General features: G+C 31.1%; 2 protein-coding genes across 2 annotated transcripts in view; one reads left to right on the top strand and one right to left on the bottom strand.

The window, feature by feature from the left end:
• The window catches only part of LOC134715508 (octopamine receptor 2-like), a 39,394-nt gene extending 18,415 nt beyond the window's left edge, over nt 1–20,979 (top strand). Inside the window, exon 2 of the mRNA XM_063577714.1 lies at nt 17,909–20,979. Within this exon, the coding sequence (XP_063433784.1) occupies nt 19,246–20,937 (1,692 nt within the window). The 5' untranslated portion in view covers nt 17,909–19,245 and the 3' untranslated portion in view covers nt 20,938–20,979. The remainder of the gene's footprint in view (nt 1–17,908) is intronic.
• LOC134715506 (phosphatidylinositide phosphatase SAC2-like) overlaps nt 1–21,332 on the bottom strand; it is a 216,434-nt gene that overhangs the window by 127,469 nt on the left and 67,633 nt on the right. The gene's annotated exons all lie outside the window — the stretch shown is intronic.

A 21,332-nucleotide genomic window follows, 5' to 3' on the forward strand; every position in this document is an offset into this window, starting at 1 on the left:
TTAAACCATGCATTCAGTATCATGAAGCGCTTTTCTTGATCGACCTCCTTACGGAACGCTTAAAGCTGAATATTTAGGGCAAACAACTTACAAAGAACAGATAAAAACGTTTAAGATGATCTTTCATTCTGTACATGAAATGATATATTCTTTAGCCAACATGATTGCAGAAAGTAAGAACTCGTAAAGCAAAACAGAAAAAAAATGAAATCAAAAGAGATAATACATCGTGTATTGGGCCTTTTTATGGCTTAGAGTTTAGTAGAAAATGTATATATATACATGCTCAACATAACCATACTATTTGACCTACTGCGAGTTGTTCAGTTTTACTGTTACTCCTGTTTCTCCTAAAATATGGGTGCTAGAAAAACCAGCAGGTAAAATGGTCAATATCAGAGCCGTACGTCTGGTTTTTAAATGAAATATCTTCTTTTAAGAAATATTAATTTTGTCATCAAATTTTTCACCGCTTTCAACTGTCCGTTTTATTTCATACATACACTTTTAAGTATCAGTATGTTTTTAATTCATATTGTTTCGTTTCGTTCCGCTTTTATTTCGTTTCGCTTTTTCGGGTATCCCTCTTATTGCCCCTTTTCTATTTTGATATTTTAAGCAAACATTTAAAAAATCAAACTTTCAAAACGTGAAATAACCAAAATTGCGCGTTAGGTTTAGTATTTTAAAAGTTTGGTCAAATTTCTAAACTATCAAATTTATAAACGATATTTAGAATTTTGATATTTTAATAATTTGGTTAAAATTTCAAAATTTCAAAACTTTAATACAATTTGAAATTTTGATATTTTAAAACTTTGATCAAAATTCCAAAAATCTAAAATTTCAAAACTTTTTAAAACTTTGAATTGATAAGTGTTATACGGACCATTTTTCAGTGGTTGTAACGACAATTCAGATTGTTATTGTTTTCTGAAAGTACTTTATAATTACTAAACACTCTGAACATAAACTTACAACATTTTAGTTGCCTGCAAGATAATTGTTTGAAACTCGGATATGATTTTTTTCCTTATTCGGACGTTTTATGCTTGTTGAGATCGAAATGACTAATTCAGTTCAAAATGTTTATACCAGTGTTATATATCGTTCATATTTATTTCAACATTTTGGTTTCTAGTCGCAAATGATCACATTGGTAATTTTCCAAAATTGAGAAATATAATTAAAAGCAAATGGTAAGACATGATAAAAGAGGGACGAAAGACACCAAAGGGACAGTCAAACTCGTAAATCTAAAACAAACTGACAACGCCATGGCTAAAAATGAAAAAGACAAACAGAAAAACAATAGTACACATGACACAACATAGAAAACAAAAGAATAAACAACACGAACCCCACCAAAAACTAGGGGTGATCTCAGGTGCTCCGGAAGGGTAAGCAGATCCTGCTCCACATGCAGCACCCGTCGTGTTGCTTATGTGATTACAAATCCGGTAAATAGTCTAATTCGGTAGGTCAAATTCATGAAAGGGAAGGGGATTGTAGTTACGACGTAAGGAACATATCCGATATCATTTGTGAAACGGTTATTCCATAACGGTCAACCAACTCGTGATGGCGTCCGTAAAATTTACGAAGGGATGATTTCAACTTCACCATTTGGAACTCTTGGTTTAATAGCTTCCTTGTGAGCAGTAACCCTCTATCAAGAAAATCATGATAGGAAATGCAAGACTTGAAGCCGACTTAACTGTATCTGTAGTATCCTTTATCTCCAATTCGATGGAATAGATGCGTTCCACATAGTCACCAAATTTTGAATTGTTTAGTGAAAGAACGTCATCTATATAGCGGAAAGTAGAGTTAAAGGATATTGCTAACTTCTTATCTTTCTTCCTAAGAAGTTCCTGCATGAAGTCAGCCTCATAATAATAAAGAAACAAGTCAGCAAGTAGAGGGGAACAGTTTGTTCCCATTTGGAATGCCGACAGTCTGTTGAAAAACACGTCCTCCGAACGTAACAAATATGTTGTCAATCAAGAAATCAAGCATCTTGATAATATCGGTTTCAGAGAATTTTTTGTTTTAATCAGAATGGTTCTTTACAAAGTATGATTTATCCCTCCCTAAGACAAGATACTTGTATCTACGTTGGCCATTGATAAAGTTTCAAATTAAACAGCGAACAATTCTTGTATACTTGATCATTAATAGTATCATAAAAGATAGCGAACTGTCTAACTATGGAAAATTTTTTGTTATCATGATCTTTATAAATGTACTATAAAGTGATATCGACCTGGATGTTACTACAATTGTTTTTATATAGTAACGACCTTAACTGCATTCTTTGATGTAATCCTATCAGAGACTGAATCAAATACTCCAGAGTTCTGAGCCGATAGAACATTACCACAAAGACTACTTCTTCATCTTGAAAAAAAACATCTTTAGTATTGTGTTTTCTGAATAATAAACATTTAGATGAAACATAAATGTTTTCGCATTGGGAACTTATAATTGGTTATATTCAAAACTTCCAACCTAGACGAAATTAAAAAGATTCTGAATTTCCATTTAAAGAAAGAAATTGTAGAATACTACAATACGTTCTCAAGGTACATGAAATAATTATGATCTGAGAGAAAATGGAACTCAACATGTACAATTTCCAAACTAAATTCAAATGGAATCGCAGCAGTTTTAAATCAAAGTAAAGTAGAAATTCCTTATATCCAAGGTATTTTCTTCTTGTTACAATTACTATCAATTTACCACTTGCTTATGTTTGAATACAGAAATTTGATAATGAAAACAAAGAGAAAAAAGGCCTGTTGATACCCTTATTTGCGTGCCGTAAATAAGCTCAGCCTTATAAATATCTAAACCGTGATTTACAATAAATTAATAAGTAGTACATTCATTATATATAAGAATTTCCGAAAAAGTAACATCTTTCAAATATATAGGTCGGATTATTTTTATCAGTTTCTGGAAGAGAAACAAACTTTTCAGAAGTGAAAAGGGTGAGAGAAATATGGTTAAACAAAACTTGTCTCTACATGTTATCTGCTGCTTCAGGTTTATAAGGAATGCCTCGGCAGCTGGACTTCAAGTTCAGATATACAACTGTTGCTGCATTATACATTATTTTGTAAAAGTTTTATATAAAAATTATCATAAATAGTCTGAAGTTTCAAAACTATATCTCTCTGCTAGCGCTCAACACTTGATATAGGGGTCACCTTGAAAACACACATTACATAAATTTACCATCGATCCAAACAAACCATGAGTAACAGGTTCATTGCACTACAGAACATGCATCACACAACCTTTTTCTTACAAATTAACGTTTCCACTTTTGTGCACTTCATTTAGTGTAACGTGTTCAATGGTTTCCATTTCATTGAAAATTCTTCACAGTAAAAAGGAAATTAGATTACTAGGTCAGTTCCCTTTATGAAACTATCTAACGTATACAATCCTTGATTTATTAATAATGTCCAGATACCATCGACTATAAGACGGGATTTGTGTTACCACTGTGAATTACAGAAAGGGATAAAACAGGATGGGTTGTACTCGTATTTTAAGATAATGATTTCCACTGTTTAATAGATATTTTTATTAGTAAGTATGGTTTTCTCATCTTTCAATGTCAAAATAAAGGAAAAAGTTAATTATTTACATCCTCGAATTAAACTTTTCATACGTGCTTCTGAATTGGCTGTTTGAAATGCAGAAATCACCACGTATACGGTAACACTTTACCACAAACTAAGGCATCTACATGTACGAATACAAAATAATTTGGCATTTATTTTTCCTTTTTTGATACTGTTGACGGATAGAATGTCTCTCTCCCTTCTTTTGATTGGTCCGTACGTCACTCTCGCTACTTTTGATTGGTTCGTACATCACTCTTACTACTTTTGAATAGTCAATTCTTCTATCTCGCTGACTGCATTTGATCTGTCTTATTCGAGTCTGCTAAACTTAAACTTCTTATCCCTTAAGGTGGTACCTAACACTACAGGGAGATAACTCTGTAAAATCAGCTCAACGTTTTGATAACGTTGTGTTGTTAAGGGAATATCAAGCCTCTCAATGATCAAAATAAGTGTTCGTCAAACTGCTATAAAACCATTGTAATTTTTCTGATAAAACGGTTGGTTCAAATTATTTGAAATTTTAAAATTTTTGTCAAAGGGTCATAGTAAATACTTTGTCAAAATTTTAAGAAAATTAAACGAGCCAAATTAATTTTAGTCAAAGTGTTGGGTACCACCTTAAACATATTTAATTGTCATCTTCTACAGGTTTTTTTGTTTCAAATTTGCTATTTGTTTTTTTGTATTATTTGTAAAGAACTATGTATCTATTTTTGTGAAATTCATTCCATGTCTTAAATTAACAAACCCATACTTGACATGGAGCTATTACTTAACAATGCAAAAGTGCAGTCTTTTTGGTTCTATTTTTAAAGTATTATTAAAATGTAAAACCGTAAAAAGAAGGCAGAACAACTGTTGCTTTAAATTGATTAAAATCTTCAGAAGAATTAAGTACTGCATTACGTTGACTACATTTTGATTTGTAGTTTAAATGGTTAACAAATTTTTGAAAGAAATTAAATTGTCAACTTTATTTCCTTGGAGAATTCTACTGCATTCGTAGCATAATGAAGTCTTCCATAATCTTTTACTGTAAATTAAAAGATTTGTGTCAACAAAAAGATGAAGGACTTCCCATATGTTTTTTGTTTAACCAGGAATCTATCATTCCTTTAAACACTTTTCTGAAACCAGAATCCAACTTACACTGTTTGTGAATATTTGTTATGTTTGAATTAAAACTGACAAACTATGACATTGTTTCCCTAACATACATTCTAATTAAACTGTACAAAGTTGAGATATTGTCTTTAGGATCAACATAGTTGTCCTAGTGATGAATCAAAATGCTAACCTGGTGCTATAAGTTTATTATATTGAAAACTAAAAGCATGGAAATAGATCCGTAATAAAATGTGACTAAAAGAGATCGTTACCACGTACATGACAATTACTTTCCGACATCATGATTAATTTAAAGTCATTAATAGTCTAAAAAGGCAACTCTAAAGGTTCGAATATGGAAAGAAAGTTCTATATTAAGAACAATATGCAGTTGCAATTTATGGTAGTATCTCAATTCTTAATATAAAATCCGGCACAAGTAAAGCTATATAAAAAAAACGAGATGAAAAATATGAGACATACAGAAAACTGCAGTTGTTATCCATTCGTTTGATGTGTTTGGGACATTTGATTTTGCTATTTGATTAGGGACTCTCCGTTTTGAATTTTCCTCGGAGTTATTTTTGTGATTATACTTTTTTTTTTGTCTTAGTTGAACCTCCAACTTGCATAATGATAATAGTAAAAATCTGTTGATATTCTACTACGATCACCTTAATTTGGCACCCTATCATGATAATTGTGTAAAATGCATATCCACGTCTAATTTTCCTCCCTCGCTAATTGCTATATATTTATTGTGTTATTCAAAACAAAAACGATTTTATTTATGAATTCCACCTCTTCCCGAGAAGACATTATGTACAAATAATCATCACTCACATAACACATATCAGTCATTATCTGTGATATTTCAGTTGCAGTTGACTTCCATTTTTTTTTTTTTTTTTTTTTTTTTTTACATATAATCACATTTTAACATTTACAGAAGTGGATAAAAGTTAAAATATTTACGTTAAGGGATATTCTTTTTAGTGTATGCGTGTATATTCTTGTGTTTCGAAAACATGAATTTACGTTATGACAGTGTTCAGTTTTACTTCGTAAAATTTGTTTCAACAATTATTATTACCTCTGCAGCTCGAAATAACCGTAACTGATTATGTAAGCCCATCATTGTAGCATTTTATAACAGTGGTTTTACTTAAATAATAGTTTATCTAAAAGTTTTTACAGTTCTTTTTCTTCAACTGATGTTGAAGAACATGCTAAAACGTTTTTGTTTCCTTTAGTATTTGTTAGAACAAAATAGTTCATATTCATCCTTTTCAGGCTATCTTAAATTAGATGATAGTGAATGCATTAAGAGGAATACCAAACTCAACATTATGTCTAATTTCAGTGATCCGATAATCCTTCTACTTTGAATAATTATGCTTTATAATCCATCATGTAATCCGAGAATGGTAACATAGCTTCATAGCACAAACACTTAGACCGGAAGTTAATTTCGATGTATACTAAAACAACATGCTACGACTCTGGATTTTAAACCAGCTGATTCCCCCCGATTTATCTGATACAACGTTTTTCCAAGTACCTTTATATTTCTCGCATTATAATTTTTCCAAAGAGGTTATCGTATTGTACAACAATTGACTCATAAAACTATGTTCGCCAGATGCGCGTTTCGTCTAAAAAAGACGCGAATAAAAACAATTAAAAAGGCAAAAAATATAAAAGGGTCAGAAGTTGAACAGCATTAAGGAAAAAAGAAAACAACAAAAAACTATCCAGGGTCCCACAAACCATGTGTATGACTTCATCAGTGTGCGTATGCATTCTGTATGCATTCTGTAACGTTATTTGAAAAAAAATGTAACTTGACGCTAATCCTTAAAAAAATTATAGGAGATGTCTTTCTTTATAAGGTAACGACCACCCCTACGATATTCCTTAATTTATATATCTGACAAAGAGTTTAACTTTTTGATTCTATGGTTTGTTGTTGCTTAGTTAATTCCACCTCCCCTCGATTTATCTGATACAACGTTTTTCCAAGTACCTTTATATTTCTCGCATTATAATTTTTCCAAAGAGATACATCTTTTGTAAGATGAAGACAATTCACATAAATTTGGCTGGTATGCATTAAATCTTGAAATATGTACCAGAATAAAAGTAACCACATATTTAAAAGAAACTAAATAACACGATCGAATATTAATAAAGTTGACTAAAAAATGTGCATAGCAAGCTATAATTCAAATCTCGACTTGAAAGTAGATTTAATTTAATTTGAAGGTTGTATATCGATGTCTGTTGAAAACTACGTTGAAATATCGACAAAAATTACGATTTTTACTACTCATCCTCCTGATCGTCCTTAATGCAGATTACAAATATTGACAATAATGCACTGAGTAAAATCGGGATGGACATGCCGAGTTTCCGATTTTAGAAACATCTTACTAATTACAAACTCAATTTTAGACTATATGAAGAAATTAAACGGTCGATATTATATTTCTGCATTGATACAAGACACATATTATTGTTTATGATGTAAGGGAGTTTTATATTATATAACATGAATTTCGTTGAAGGTGCCATTTATATTTATCAGTCCTTATTTTATCTTTGTAACTTTTTTTAATTCTATGCATGTAAATCTTTATATTCTTTTCGTTGTGTGTTTGTAAGTGTGTAAGTCTTATATTATTATGTAAAATTTCTGTAATTTTCGTTTCCTTGGAAGATAAATAAAAGGGCACTGAAGCGACTTGTGTATCCTAAGGACAGATGAAAATATATCATATTTGTTTTTAGTTTGGGTCTGTTAGCATTTCGGTGTTGACATGAATATCAATTATATGGTCATTTTTATTAATCTACTGTTTGCAAACGTATAAATTATTCAAAATACTAAGGATTTTCTTGTCCCAGGCATAGTTAACCGAAGCCGTATATGGCACATTTGTTTTTAATTTTAAGTCATCAATGCTCCTCAACTTTGTACTTGTTTGGCTTTCTAACTTTTTTTTTTAACTATGACGAGTCTTATGTAGACCAGAACGCGTCTGGCAAATTAAATTATAAGCTGGTACCTGTGATAAATGCGAAATTTGTTGCAAAGCGTTTTGCAAAACGTACTACCAAACACCGAACTTTATATCAAAAGGTTTCATTATTTGGAAAACGATTGTTCATTGAACGAATAATTTCTTAATATCTGAAATTATAATGGAAATTTGTGCATGAAGAATTCGTAAAACATATCTTTATAAAAATATAAATGTAACATCATATAATGGTGACATTTGAAAGCGTACCTTTGCACAGTAAGGTATTGCTAAACAAACAAGTGAAGACGCTATGAATTAAGAAACTTGACCATCTTATTGAAGTTTGGATGATTTAGTAATATAATTAAACTGTTCACTCCTGGATGATTGAACGAAAGCAACGTAAGCAAGTAATTTTGTTAACTAGTTAAGACAAAACCCACAAAATTCTCTGAGGAGATTTAAATCCATTTCACCACCTTCTCATAATAAAAATTTAATAGCATTTTAATCAAGAAACAACACCCCAAGTCATCTAATATCAATGTACATGAAAACCGTATTCCTTAGGACAATGCCATTAATTAAAAGAAGCATTATATCTAAAATATTACATTATAATACCAGCAATGTACAATTAAAAAATGTCTGCTGGCAAAAAGGGGACTAACAGAATAATTATTCATATTTATTCTAGAATCTAATGTAGTCTGAAAAAAAGTTTCAAACTGAAGGATTGACACGTTTTGAACATAAAACATCTGGATAATTGTGACAAACATCAAGCAAGCAAGCAAAGGAAATACATGCACCACAGAGCAGATAACGGGGGAAAAACGAATCGATTAGATAAAATAAATTAACAAAACTGATGTGTTTGAACTCATGTGTACATAGCAGATTATATAACGAGTTTTTCTAAGATAAAGCAGCTTTCAAAACTCCAATAGCTATTACAAAAAAATACCTGATTTGTTGAGTTACATTACCTGATCGAAATTGTTACTTATTTGACAAAAAAATAAATAAAAAGGTTTAAAATAAACTCATCATTGCTAACAGACCTATTATAGTCCAGTACCGCATACTTGTATTTTGCCTACATATGACTTTACTATGACACTTCACTCACTTGTTTTACGTCATTTGGTCTCAAGTTGAAGGTTTTCTCAGTAGAAATCATACGACATCTTCTGAATTTTATATTAATCAATAATATTTTTGCCACGAAAAGAGTATCGACTACAGGGTAAACTGGGCACCAGACCCCGATAAAAAATGAAGCAAATAATTTACCAACGCAGACCATAATTACCGCTTCTTCGTAATTGTAGAAGTTACGAATCAGCTCAAACTAATATTCATCTCGTTGTAATTTTTCGTGGGTGTTTTCCGTTATTAAAAATGTTAATCCTCTCGATTAATCTTCTAAGCTGTTCTTATACATATGCTTGTCTTTGTCAAAAATATTTTCAAAAATGTGAATACAATTGTAAGACAGTTCCTACCATCGTCGACCATTGTACTTCTATGCATAAAAAAATCACATAGATAGGAGTGATCATTGATCAACAAATTACAAACAAAGATATAAAAAAATAATCCCGTAAATTGTATCAAAATATTTTGTTACATTAATTGGCAGGAAATTGTTACAATTCAGACGGGATTTTGTTTATGTTACTGTGTTGATATGACAAAATCAGCTAATGCGATATCATGGGCCGCGCGGACACCGATGAATCCACTGTATTCAAACACAAAATAAGCCATAATCCAAATGAATAAGAAATTTGGGAAAATTAAAACCCCCGGATACAAAAAAAAAAAAAAAAAAAAAAAAAAACGCAGACGTAAATGCTTTTATTCCTTTTTATTGCTGGACATATTTTATACATGTTTATACATAACATTCAAAATTACTTATATTTTCTAGTTAAAAAATCCCAATGAATTTGACTTCATCATTCTTCAACAATAGTAAAAACAGACCACGCATGAAAAAAGGAACCAACCGCCAGTCAATTCAGTCTTCTAAAAAAATTAAAGCAAAAACGAATCTTAAAACTAGTTTGAACACTTACCACATGACATTTACCATGCTTACCTCACTAAACCTAATTCCCATACTAAACCCAAAATAAACCCTGATATTTCAAAATGCGATGGTATGAATTCTCTTCCTGGTTTTGAAAGAACGATTCTTTATATAGACTTGAACGCGGCTGTCAAAGAAAGCACCCATAATCGTAAGTTAGCCTTACGTTTACGTTACGTTTACAATCACCTTTGTGAAACACTCGTAGTTAAAATCTTACGCTTAACGTAAGTTTAATCGTAAACGTAGATCGTACGATTCTTTGTGAAACGATAGATAGCAGTTGTGTTTGCGTTTCGCTACACTAGCTTCGGAGCGTAGCTTAAGTAGATGGAAGTGTAGACAAGTTTAACTGTCATACCCTTTCAGACGAAATTTCCATGATCAGTGTCATCAATCCATAGGTTGTAACAACTTTAAAACGGAACAGACACATTTCAAGCTATTAAACAAATATTTTGAAATATTATAATAGTTCATTGTCAACGATAGTCGTGTCATACAAACAATCTTCAATTAAAGACTGGAATGATGAAATGTTATTGCAAAACAATAAAAGGTAAAGAACAATGCCTTATAGCTTAGTTCACCGAAGAAAAAATAATATTCAACGTGCATTTGTGTTATCTACAGCTGCATTAACTGCTGCAAGAAGAAACAGTGGGAACATCGGATTTTAATTCTCTCAGAAAGGAATTTTATTTCAAATTGGTTTTTTATACATAGCTGTCTGTCAACTGCCAAACAGAAGTAAGAGTAAAATTAATTATTTGAAGTGCTGCATTTCAAGCCTGTTTCATCTTAACAAAAACAAGCGCAGTTTTATGGAGTTGTAACAAAACGGAAATGAGAAAATTGAACTTATTCTGATTTTCAATCGACTTTAAATCTCGTTTTTAACAAAGTTTCACGTGAAATCAATTCCGACGTTTATAATTATTTGCAACGACTATTGTTTAAAGTTATTTATTTAAGGTAAGTTTCAGTGATAGACATTTGTTTTTTAAAAGTTATTGCATTACTGATCAAAGATCAAATTACCGTTAGAAAACCATCCGCCTAAAAAAACATTTATACATTAGCACTTGAGTTGCATACAACGACATAATGTCGGTATTGTTAACAACCAAACATGTTAATCTGACTAATGATATATATAAAAAAAAACAATGTTTCTGCGACAATTTCGACAGCTTTTTCAAACGCACGGTGGTATGTGTGGAGATATAACGTTATTGCTGTATGGTACTTAGTCGTCTACGAAATCATTTTTGAAACATTTTGAATAAAGAAATAACTACGTTACATTTAGAAGAGGAATATACGTATTCATCGATATCAATAATAATTTGATGATCATCATGTACAGTTTCAAAGCATACAGATGCAATTGAATTCAAATAAAATAACGTCTCATTGAATTTCCTCTTTAAAAAATACCCCAAGAGGAATTATACCTTTATATATTTACAAATATACTAACAACATGTACTGTTGGTTTAAAATGTTTTGTTCTGTTCTGGCTATATAACATATCATTTGGGTGGTATATTTACAAATATATATTGTACCAATACTATACTGAGCCAAAACTGAAGAAACGTTTGCCAAAAATACCTAAGTCAAAGGTAAATTCAAAACGGGGAAAAACGGACAGACTGAAACGTTTAAATTGATCAAACAACGGAATGAATGGAAAATAATTGGCATATTCCTGTCGTGGGACATGCATTTTCCGAAAAAAAAAGTTGGTTTCAATCGAGTTTTATAACTAACTTCACCCTAAACTTCTCTGACAGTTATTTATATGTCTGTTATATTGACAAAAAATAGTGAAGAACCACAAAACAGACAACAGGTTAATGCAACAACAATTAAGATCAAACACCACAATATTCTTTTAACAAAAAAAACTTTTTATTAGGTACAACAGAGGCCCACTTATAATTTGTCAAAAGCGGAATAATTTAAATTCCGTATCTGCAGTTATTAACTTATTTTATCCTATTATATAGGATGTTAGAAAATGGTGTTTTGTTACAGAAGTAAAAAATGAAAACGAGTAACGGTTAAAAGTACTGTTTATTTTTTTTCTTTCATATATAAACAATCCTTTACACGAATTTGGTCATTCATTGTGGAATTTAAGCTCCGTTTAGAAACTCTTAACATTTATATCTAATTAACCTGTCTTGTTATAGTTAGAATGAATGGACGTGATTGACAATATATTCTTATTTTTTATCGTATTTGAGCGTAAAATCTGTTTACTGGTGACCTTTCGGTATATAAGTTACTGGTTGTTCTATCATGATGACATAATCATACGCTGATAAAGCCGCTTTTTAAAAAAGCAATGTAAAGTACAGATGATGATATCTATAAATAGAAGTGAATTAATTTGTTACACCAAGATAATTCTTTTTTTCTCATAGTGTCTCTTTTTCTAGCAAAAGTAATTATTGCGAGATCTGAAGAAAAGATTTCATCAGACAACTTAGTTACGGTGAATTTAAAAGTGCCCAAATAAGTAATGCATCTGTCAGACACTTTTGAATAAAATGATTATAGGTTTCAAGAAAAAGATCCTTGAACAGCAACATTCTTTCTTTGTGTATTTCTCAAAATTAGCACGCTACCATAAGAAATGAATAGCAGAGTTCATCTAAGGATTTACTGGCTTGCGTGTTATTAAAATATTCAGTGTTTGTGTAATGCTGTTTGCCATCCTAGTTGTTTATCTATTACTTTTTTGCTTATGGTACTACATTGTCTTTTCTTGACCACTGATTTTGTTGTCATCTCCTTGGTTTCTTATCTTTTGTTGTCTAGTAGTTGATTTATTTTTTGATATCTTCCACCTCTTATAAAAAGAATTTCAGTGACTACTGTGCATGAGCAGTTTGGACAGCAACCGTTACCATGTAACGAACGTGAAATATGTCTTGGATTCAAATTTTTTTCCCTCCATTTTATACATTAAAGTTTAACGAGAGAAAAAAACATGACAATACCTAGAGAAAATATTTTTCTATTAAATAAAAAGTCAAATGAATGATCTCATGTCGTGCTGCGATAATAGTTTATGTAATACGGAGGAGAAAATAATGACTTTGCAGACAAAAGGATATGAAGCAGACAAAACGTTACAAACATAGTATTAAGCAGGGACATACTTTCCATTTACGCCAAATTAAATTATGATTACATCCTTGAACTGTGAAACATATCATATAACTTTTGAAACAATGCAATCAGTCCTAAGATGTAAGAGTTGAATGATCTTGAAAGTATGCAATCTAAAAGATAAATTTAATATTCACTTTTAATAATAATGCAAAACACATCAAAAAGATATTAATATCAATTTTCTTTAAAAAAAAAAACAAGAACAAAGTCATCTCAGATAACATGTCTGCATATGGATTGTTACGGTGTAAAGTAGCGGGTACTTTAGTGAGTTATTTTAAGGCTCTTTAAGCATACCAAATTGTAAACCCGGTTCCTTTAATGACTTTTAAGAACCACTGTTACTGAAGTTTCCGTAATATAACTGCGCATTATACCTTAAATATACAAATTGCAAGTGTAATGCTATTTCGTTTCCCAAAATCTTTATAGTTTAGTTTGCTTTTCGTGTTAGTGTGCCCTTGATAGTACACAAACATGCGTCGTCGCTTTTTATTGTTACCAGTCGTGCATTGCCTTTTGTTTTTCTACTTCTTCTGGTTCCAATTTCATTATATTGGTTTTTTATTTGATGTTATAATGTTTAACATCATGTTAAAACTGTCAAAAATAAAGAAAATGGCCTAACATTTACATAGATTCAAATCAACAATTTATATCAGTATATCGCAATGAAATATTATTATTTTTCAATCGTAAGATATATCAAGTATAATGTTGATTGAGATTTACATATGTGGATCTGGAAACCGAGTGATATCATTCGATAGACAAAATATAAAGGCGACGAAGAGTGTTCTTGGGTAATTCAAGGATGAACAGTTTACTGTTTAAGTTAAACGCTTTATGTTTATTGTATAACCTAGTAATCATAATTTCAAATTATTCATGCAAGTATGGCAAAACATTTACAGCAACTGCTGATGAGATGTACATACTTGTAAATTAAACGAACCTTGAATTTGACACATTGATAATTCTTGGGCCATAAAAAAAATGACGTATTGTTTTCGCCTTGAGATCGCAACAATGATATGTGTTCGTTTAGTTCGTTATTATAAAATGTATTCCAATCTGCGATCATTTGATTTAAGGAATAAAAGCAACGTCTTATAAATAATATTTAAAAGTCTTAAGTATAGATTACAAAGCTCCATTTAAAAACCATTAAGGAAATACACAGAGTGAAATAAAATTCTTTCATCAATTAGAAAATCATTTATCAAAAAATCACAAAGTAACCCACTATCTCCATGATCTAGCAACCCCTTGTCTTGTTTCTAACTAATTGAATCACTTTCCGCAATAGAAAAATGAAAAATTACAAACCAATCTGTTACGTTTTAAAAATTAAATTCATCATTTTCTTTCAATGTTAGATTGAAAACAAATAAATTCATGTTTCAGTATTTGACTCCTGATCAATATAGATATGAATTATCTGATCGTGCATTAAGTGTGAAAATGTCGTGGAATGTTTCACAACAGCTTACGTTAAACCCCGAAAATCTTCAGTCCGGACTGAATTTGTATGATCTGTAACAGCTACAGTATTTTATCAACTTGTGACAGATTTAATTGCCAAACAGTTGAGGTCTGATAACAGTTCGCTGAGAAAAGACAATGACCTTAGTTTAAGAGGAAACAATTTTTATTATCAAAATACGTATGCATTCAAAAATTCGCACATAATGCTTTCAGAGTTAAATTATTTGTATAAATTGAAAATTTATTTTTCTTTTTTATTATTTATATTTTCCCTAGAACAATGGTCTATAAGCCAATGAAACTTTCAAAAAGCATGATGAATGTGTCCACTTCTTGAGCAAAAGTGTCCACATTTGTCTTTCTTCAATGAAGCAATATGGACACAAATATGAAAGAAGCTCGACAAGATTTACTGAAAATAGTTAACTAGAAACTATTTTAAGTAATAGATTGTGAAAGAAAAATGTTTTTACTTGTGGACGCGTGAATTAGACTTAAATATCATTTATTTATTATTAAACATAAGTGTTCCAAATAAGACTATATACAGGGTTTGTAATAATATAAGCAACACGATTGGTGCCATATATGGAGCAGGATCTGCTTACCCTACTGGAACACCTGAGATCGCCCCTAGTTTTTGGTGGGGTTCGTGTTGCTTAGTGTTTAGTTTTCTATGTTGTGTCTTGTGTACTTTATTTGTCTGTTAATTCTTTTTATTTTTAGCCATGGCGTTGCCAGTTTGTTTTTTTATTTATGAGTTTGACTGTCCCTCTGGTATCTTTCGCCCCTTTTTCATATTTTTTAGTTAATCTATCGCCAACATGCACCTTTTTAAAATAAATTTCATTAGATGAAATACACCAAAGAAAAGATTGTCCGATTTTCTTTGTTTAAAACGACAATATTTTTCAATGTAGATTTTGTGGCCGTTGCAAAGATTTTTTTTCCATTTAAAGCATACACATTGCGAATTGAACCTCGATTTTTAGATTTATAATTTTTACGGGAATAATAACTATTTCAACTTTGTAATAAGTTTTACAGTGCATATTAATCTAATTTATAAAGAACAAAACCAATAAACCATTCTTATTTCCTCCATTCTGGAAACTAATGTAGCATGTCATGAAAAGGCAACATTCACAAGGGACAACAAAATAGTACTTAAAGGTCAGACTTTTCAATCATAAAATAAAATTTGACTTTTTGATGTTCTATCATGAAACGGCCATAAATTCTTTATTGTTATGCTTTTCCTGAGCTATCGCCAAAAATGATACACATACCGGCAAAGTTTTTCGTGACATGTCGTTATGACTTTGTTTGAATTGCTTCTAATCACAATAGTGGCACATTCTCAAAGCCATTTCATATAGCAATAAATTTCGTAATTGAAGAGTTGTGACCTCTTAAATTGAAATAAAATGTTAATTTGTCTATCATCGGAAGAAAGTATTTGTATTTTTTCTCTCCATCAAATCGATCTATACTAAACCTTATGCTGACTGGTGACACTATCAATGCACTTTAAAAAAATCGCTTACTTAAACATCTTTTTTCAAAAAACCTGTCCTCTCAAAAATTTATTTCAAAGTCATTTATAGATCACCATTGTAATAAAAACTACAAGCCCATTATCTATATTTAACGGAACAATAACCGACCATTTTTTCCGTACAAAATGATGTAAAACTGCAATTAACAACACATTTTCTGTCTGATTTCGTCAGACCAATATCGCTTAATAGAAGTTTTCTATCAAGTTGTAAATAAAACCTAGCCCTTAACATAGTAATGCTGCTCCGACTATCATACAATACATTAAACAAGAAAGAAAATGAGCAGAAACGTCAATTAACGCCTAATAATCGTGAGCAACCAATACACACGAACAGAACATGATCGGTCCAAGAATATTAATTAAATCTGCTTGTTTTCAATTAAAATATCTACACGGTATAAGATAAGTGAATTACAGCATTACTTTGTTGTATCAATGTCAATGCTTTTTAAGACGATGGAAAGTACAATAATTGGGACAAAGGTGAAATATTCCGCTAAACAGGAATGCTACAAAATAGTTCCGTGCTCTTTAATACTGTATAACTAGAAGATAATCAGCAGTAAATATTCGTCTATGTACGAATGAATATTCATCATACATTCAATAAAACAATTAATCCGAGTATATTGCTACCCCGTCCGGAGCACCTGATTTCAATCCCGTTTTTTTAGTGGAGTTCGTGTTGTTTTTTATTTATTATATATAACTGTTGATGTAAATGTCCTTTGGTATTGTGAGTCTTTGTTTACTCCTTGGTTTTATTGGTAGTGTCCTGGTAGTTTCAACTTAGTATCTTTAATTTTAATAAAGGAAAGCATACGGATACAACAATATTAGTTTTCAGTTTCTATAGTACGCTCCACCAATCCTCAAACCGCCTTTTTACGTTTGAGATGCATCTCTGGACTATTATAATGTTCTTAGTATATTGCTATATCATCATTAATTTGAATCTGATTTATTTCAGTTGATAAATTAAAAATAAATGAGATTGATAGTTTTGAATGAGGATCGAGTTATCTTAATTGAAAAGCAATACTGAAATTTCATATGCTTTTTAATAACTAATTTCATTAATGGAAGAGAATAATTCTCTGATAAGTAATCTGTATAATTCTAGTCAAGTAGTGAGGATATATTTTTTTTCAATTTTTAAAAACAATGATGCTTAATTTGGTACATTTGACTCTAATTATTTAAGATTTATCAAATCAGTCTATTTATTTGTACAGAAGTAATATGATAGTTGTCAAATAACTCTTATGTTCCACGAACTGACAAATGTTGGTTTGGCCTTTTTAGTCTTCCCTAAAACATCATATTTTTCATGCAACACTATTAAGAATAATTTTTAGTAATAACAGACTGCATTTACAAGTTCTTATGGCCTTTGCAATAAACAAAAAAAACAAAAAATATTTGTTTTAGAGAAACCAGAGAAAAATGCTTTACTTATGAAAACCCATAAATGCAATTTTCGAAATATTGCGGTTATTCTGAAATGTGACACTAGCAAGCATCATTTAGACTGTCCACCAAACAAACCATTTGATTCATTATTTTGAATAATTGTGCAATTTCCGACTAGCATAAAAATAAAAATTTCACCAAAAGGCACCATTAGTGCATGCCGACCTAAAATTAATCAACGCAACATTTGACAATCCAAAGTAGTAAAAAGTGTCTGACACAACCCGTCCATTAAGACAACTTACACATTTCTAAGAAACCTTATCCATGGGAAATGTTAAATGATTGATGTACCACTGTCATGATTTTTTTCTATTTGCAGAGATCTTTGAAGACAAATCACCTACAGAAACAATGTATGCCGATTTACAATACTTATACGAATAAACAGGGATATCAAAACGCCATATGTGAAAAAAATACTGAAACTTTCGGAATTTCTTAAATATAACCAAGAAGAAATGATAAAGTAAGAAAACACCTGATCAAACTGTTTGTTTAGATTATTGAAAACAATCTGAAATAATCAAGAACAACCTAAACATCTAATGGTGATAAATGTTTAAATGTCCGTGTTCCTGAGGAAAATTAGCTAAATAGCTCAGGAAGAAATCTGTTCGTCTGTCTATTGGGAACTGAAAGAATTTTTCAATATACGAAAACAAATCGTAATAGTAAAAAAACAACAATCTGATTGGTACATGCTACATGTCATCATCTTTAGTAATTGTGTAGAAAGAGCTGACAGTCAAAATACAGTAGTCAAAATATAACGAATGATTGTTATCAAAGCAGTTCTAGGTTCACATTTCACCTTTTGTTCTCTTGTGCAATATATCAAGACTGTTTCACTTTTTTTTTTTAAAGAAAAACCGAACAAACTTTGATGAAAAATCAAATTAGATTGGTGTCTACTAAGAATCGACATTGTCAATTCTATCAGCATATACAATTCACTGCTACCATAAACTTCCTGGCGAATCAGAGGCTGGACTATGTTATATAGCACATTTAGAAGACAAGCATCTTCTCTTATTTAATTTATCTCCTCAAAGGATTTCTTATTAGTGTATTGAAAAATGTTGGAATGCTTAGCGGAAAAACACATTAAATTGTAAAATACTTTTGTTCCGACCGAATTGGTGACACATGAAATTGAAAAGAAATATATGAATATTTCTCATCGTCAAATCCAAAAAGGATTCCAAAATCAACTGAGGATAATTCTTGAGAGACGAATTTTATCTGATAAAATAGCCCTTCATAAGAATAAAACTCTTGCCGTTGATCACTTTTGATTTCCTTTATTATGCGAATATGATTTGTTTACAATATTGTATTTTATCGCCAATGAACAACGTGATAGAATTCTGAGAAGGATATTGACAAGTCAGTAGTGCTACACATAATAAAGAAGTGCCATATCGGATAAATATGTTCAAAGGATAAAAATGGATTTACAACTTAGCGGTTAATTTTCCATGCGTGGTTTCAATAAGACACATACGATATACAGTGATGCAAAGACTTACTTAGCGACAAAGAACATTACGGAAGCCAAAATGCAATGTGGTGAGAATATCATACTTAGATAGACGATTAAAGTTTTTTCAATGGATTTTGGAAATATTCTATACGTTCTTTAAGTAAAGAGCCAAAATGGAAGAAAACGTCTATAACAATATACAATTCAATCTTTCAGGATTTTATGATATGAATAACAGTTTAGAAACTTTAAACGAGACTTTTAAAAACGTTTGCGATTCTAACAGCAGCAGATGGAAACTGGAAGATCCTGTGTGTTCTATTATTCATTCATCTTTTCCGTTACTAGTCATCGTTGCCTTGGTCCTAGCTGTGATAACCCTTTGGACAATTTTTGGAAACATACTTGTGCTATGCGCACTCTACAAATTTCCAAATCTTCGTTCAATTTCAAACTGTTTGATCGGAAACTTAGCTGTCAGCGATTTACTTTTAGCCATAACTGTTCTTCCGCTTTCCACAGTTCACGATTTACTAGGTTTTTGGGTTTTCGGTGAGACCATGTGTACATTATGGTTGTGCATTGACGTTTTAAACTGTACAGCATCTATTTGGGGATTATGTACAATAGCTGTGGACCGCTACACTGCTACTATTTATCCAGTGTGGTATTTTGAACGACGTTCTCCCGTCAGAGCCTTAATTTATATTATTTTTGTGTGGTTATTTTCTTTAATAGTATCATTCGCACCATTTATAGGATGGCGAGATATGATTTCGAACTTGTATCGGTATAATCCGAAAATAAACCGGTATGAATGTGTTCTCTTTCAGACAGGAGGGTATGTAGTTTATTCTGCTATGGGCTCATTTGTCATACCAATTTTCTTAATGACATTTTTATATATTAGAATATTCATAGTATTAAAGAAAAGAACAAGAATTTTAAAGCCTCGCCATAAAAAGAAGCATTGTAACATTGATAATGACAATGAAACAAGTTGTATTAATCCACAAACAGCTACATCATGCACAACTCAAATAGACTTACAGTCTCCTATTGTCATGAAAGACAAATCCACACAAATTAGTCCGTATCCTAAAAGACCTTTACGGAAATCTACAGACGACCCAAAGTCAAAAGGATATAATCTTAATAACGAAAAAGATCTTAAAACTAACAGTTCGACAATGTTGCTGACCGTTAGCAACGATGTGAAAGGGTCAGCTGAACAGCAAACACAAGCTGGTCCAAAAACAAAACAACCCGTATCTGCAATGAACGGGAAGAAAAAACACAGTGAACCTAGTCGTTCAACTGACGATAACGATGAGAACGGGATAGTAATGGACGATAGTTCCGGTGACACTGTCAGTTATAAGGAAGAAAATATATGCTGCAGTGGATGTGCATGCAAGTCATGTTCACCTATGTTCAATTGTTTGATTATAAAACGTTCTAATAAAAACAACAATAATCAGAGACGTGACAGTGAAGGTCAGAAATCTTTAAAAATAAAAAAAGGCAGTTCCTTGAGGAAACGTGCTATTCAACTACGGAATAAAAGTATGACTGGTATAAAGAGTAAATATGAACTGAGAGAACAAAGAGCAACTAAAAGAATGGCAATAGTAATGGCATGTTTCTGTTTTTGTTGGATCCCTTTCCTTTTTATGTATTTAATCCGAAGCTTCTGTGATAGTTGTGAACTTGACATTCATATACAGGCTGCCATTATCTGGCTAGGATATGCCAACTCCGGTATAAATCCTATTTTATATACTCTATTCAATGATGATTTCCGTAGAGCCTTTGAGATAATTCTTGGAATAAGACGATCAAAAAATAAGAAACGGAGACATTAGGAAATAAGTATGGTTATAATAAAATATTCTTTTGTTTCAAAATATAGGTAAGAAATTGAAATGTTTTATATTTTTTATTTGTTAACACAAACAATATGACATGCAAAAATATCACTACGTATATCATCTACACCTAAAACAATAGAATCTTAGCCTAGTATTAATTTTTGACATAAATGTGTACCCTAAGCAGCGGCCATTTATTGTTAGTAATACCGGTGGTTAACGGCATCATTCATAATTGAAGCCATCATTTGTTGTGTCCTTTGGGTATGAGAATTTACTTGACCAATAGTTAATGACTTTTGTTAAGTTTAATTGTTATATAGGATACATATTTATCTGATAAGACGTATCAACATAATTGAACAGGAATAACACAGCAGGGGTAACTA

Source organism: Mytilus trossulus, chromosome 4, assembly GCF_036588685.1.
Source record: "Mytilus trossulus isolate FHL-02 chromosome 4, PNRI_Mtr1.1.1.hap1, whole genome shotgun sequence".
Lineage (NCBI taxonomy): Eukaryota > Metazoa > Mollusca > Bivalvia > Mytilida > Mytilidae > Mytilus > Mytilus trossulus.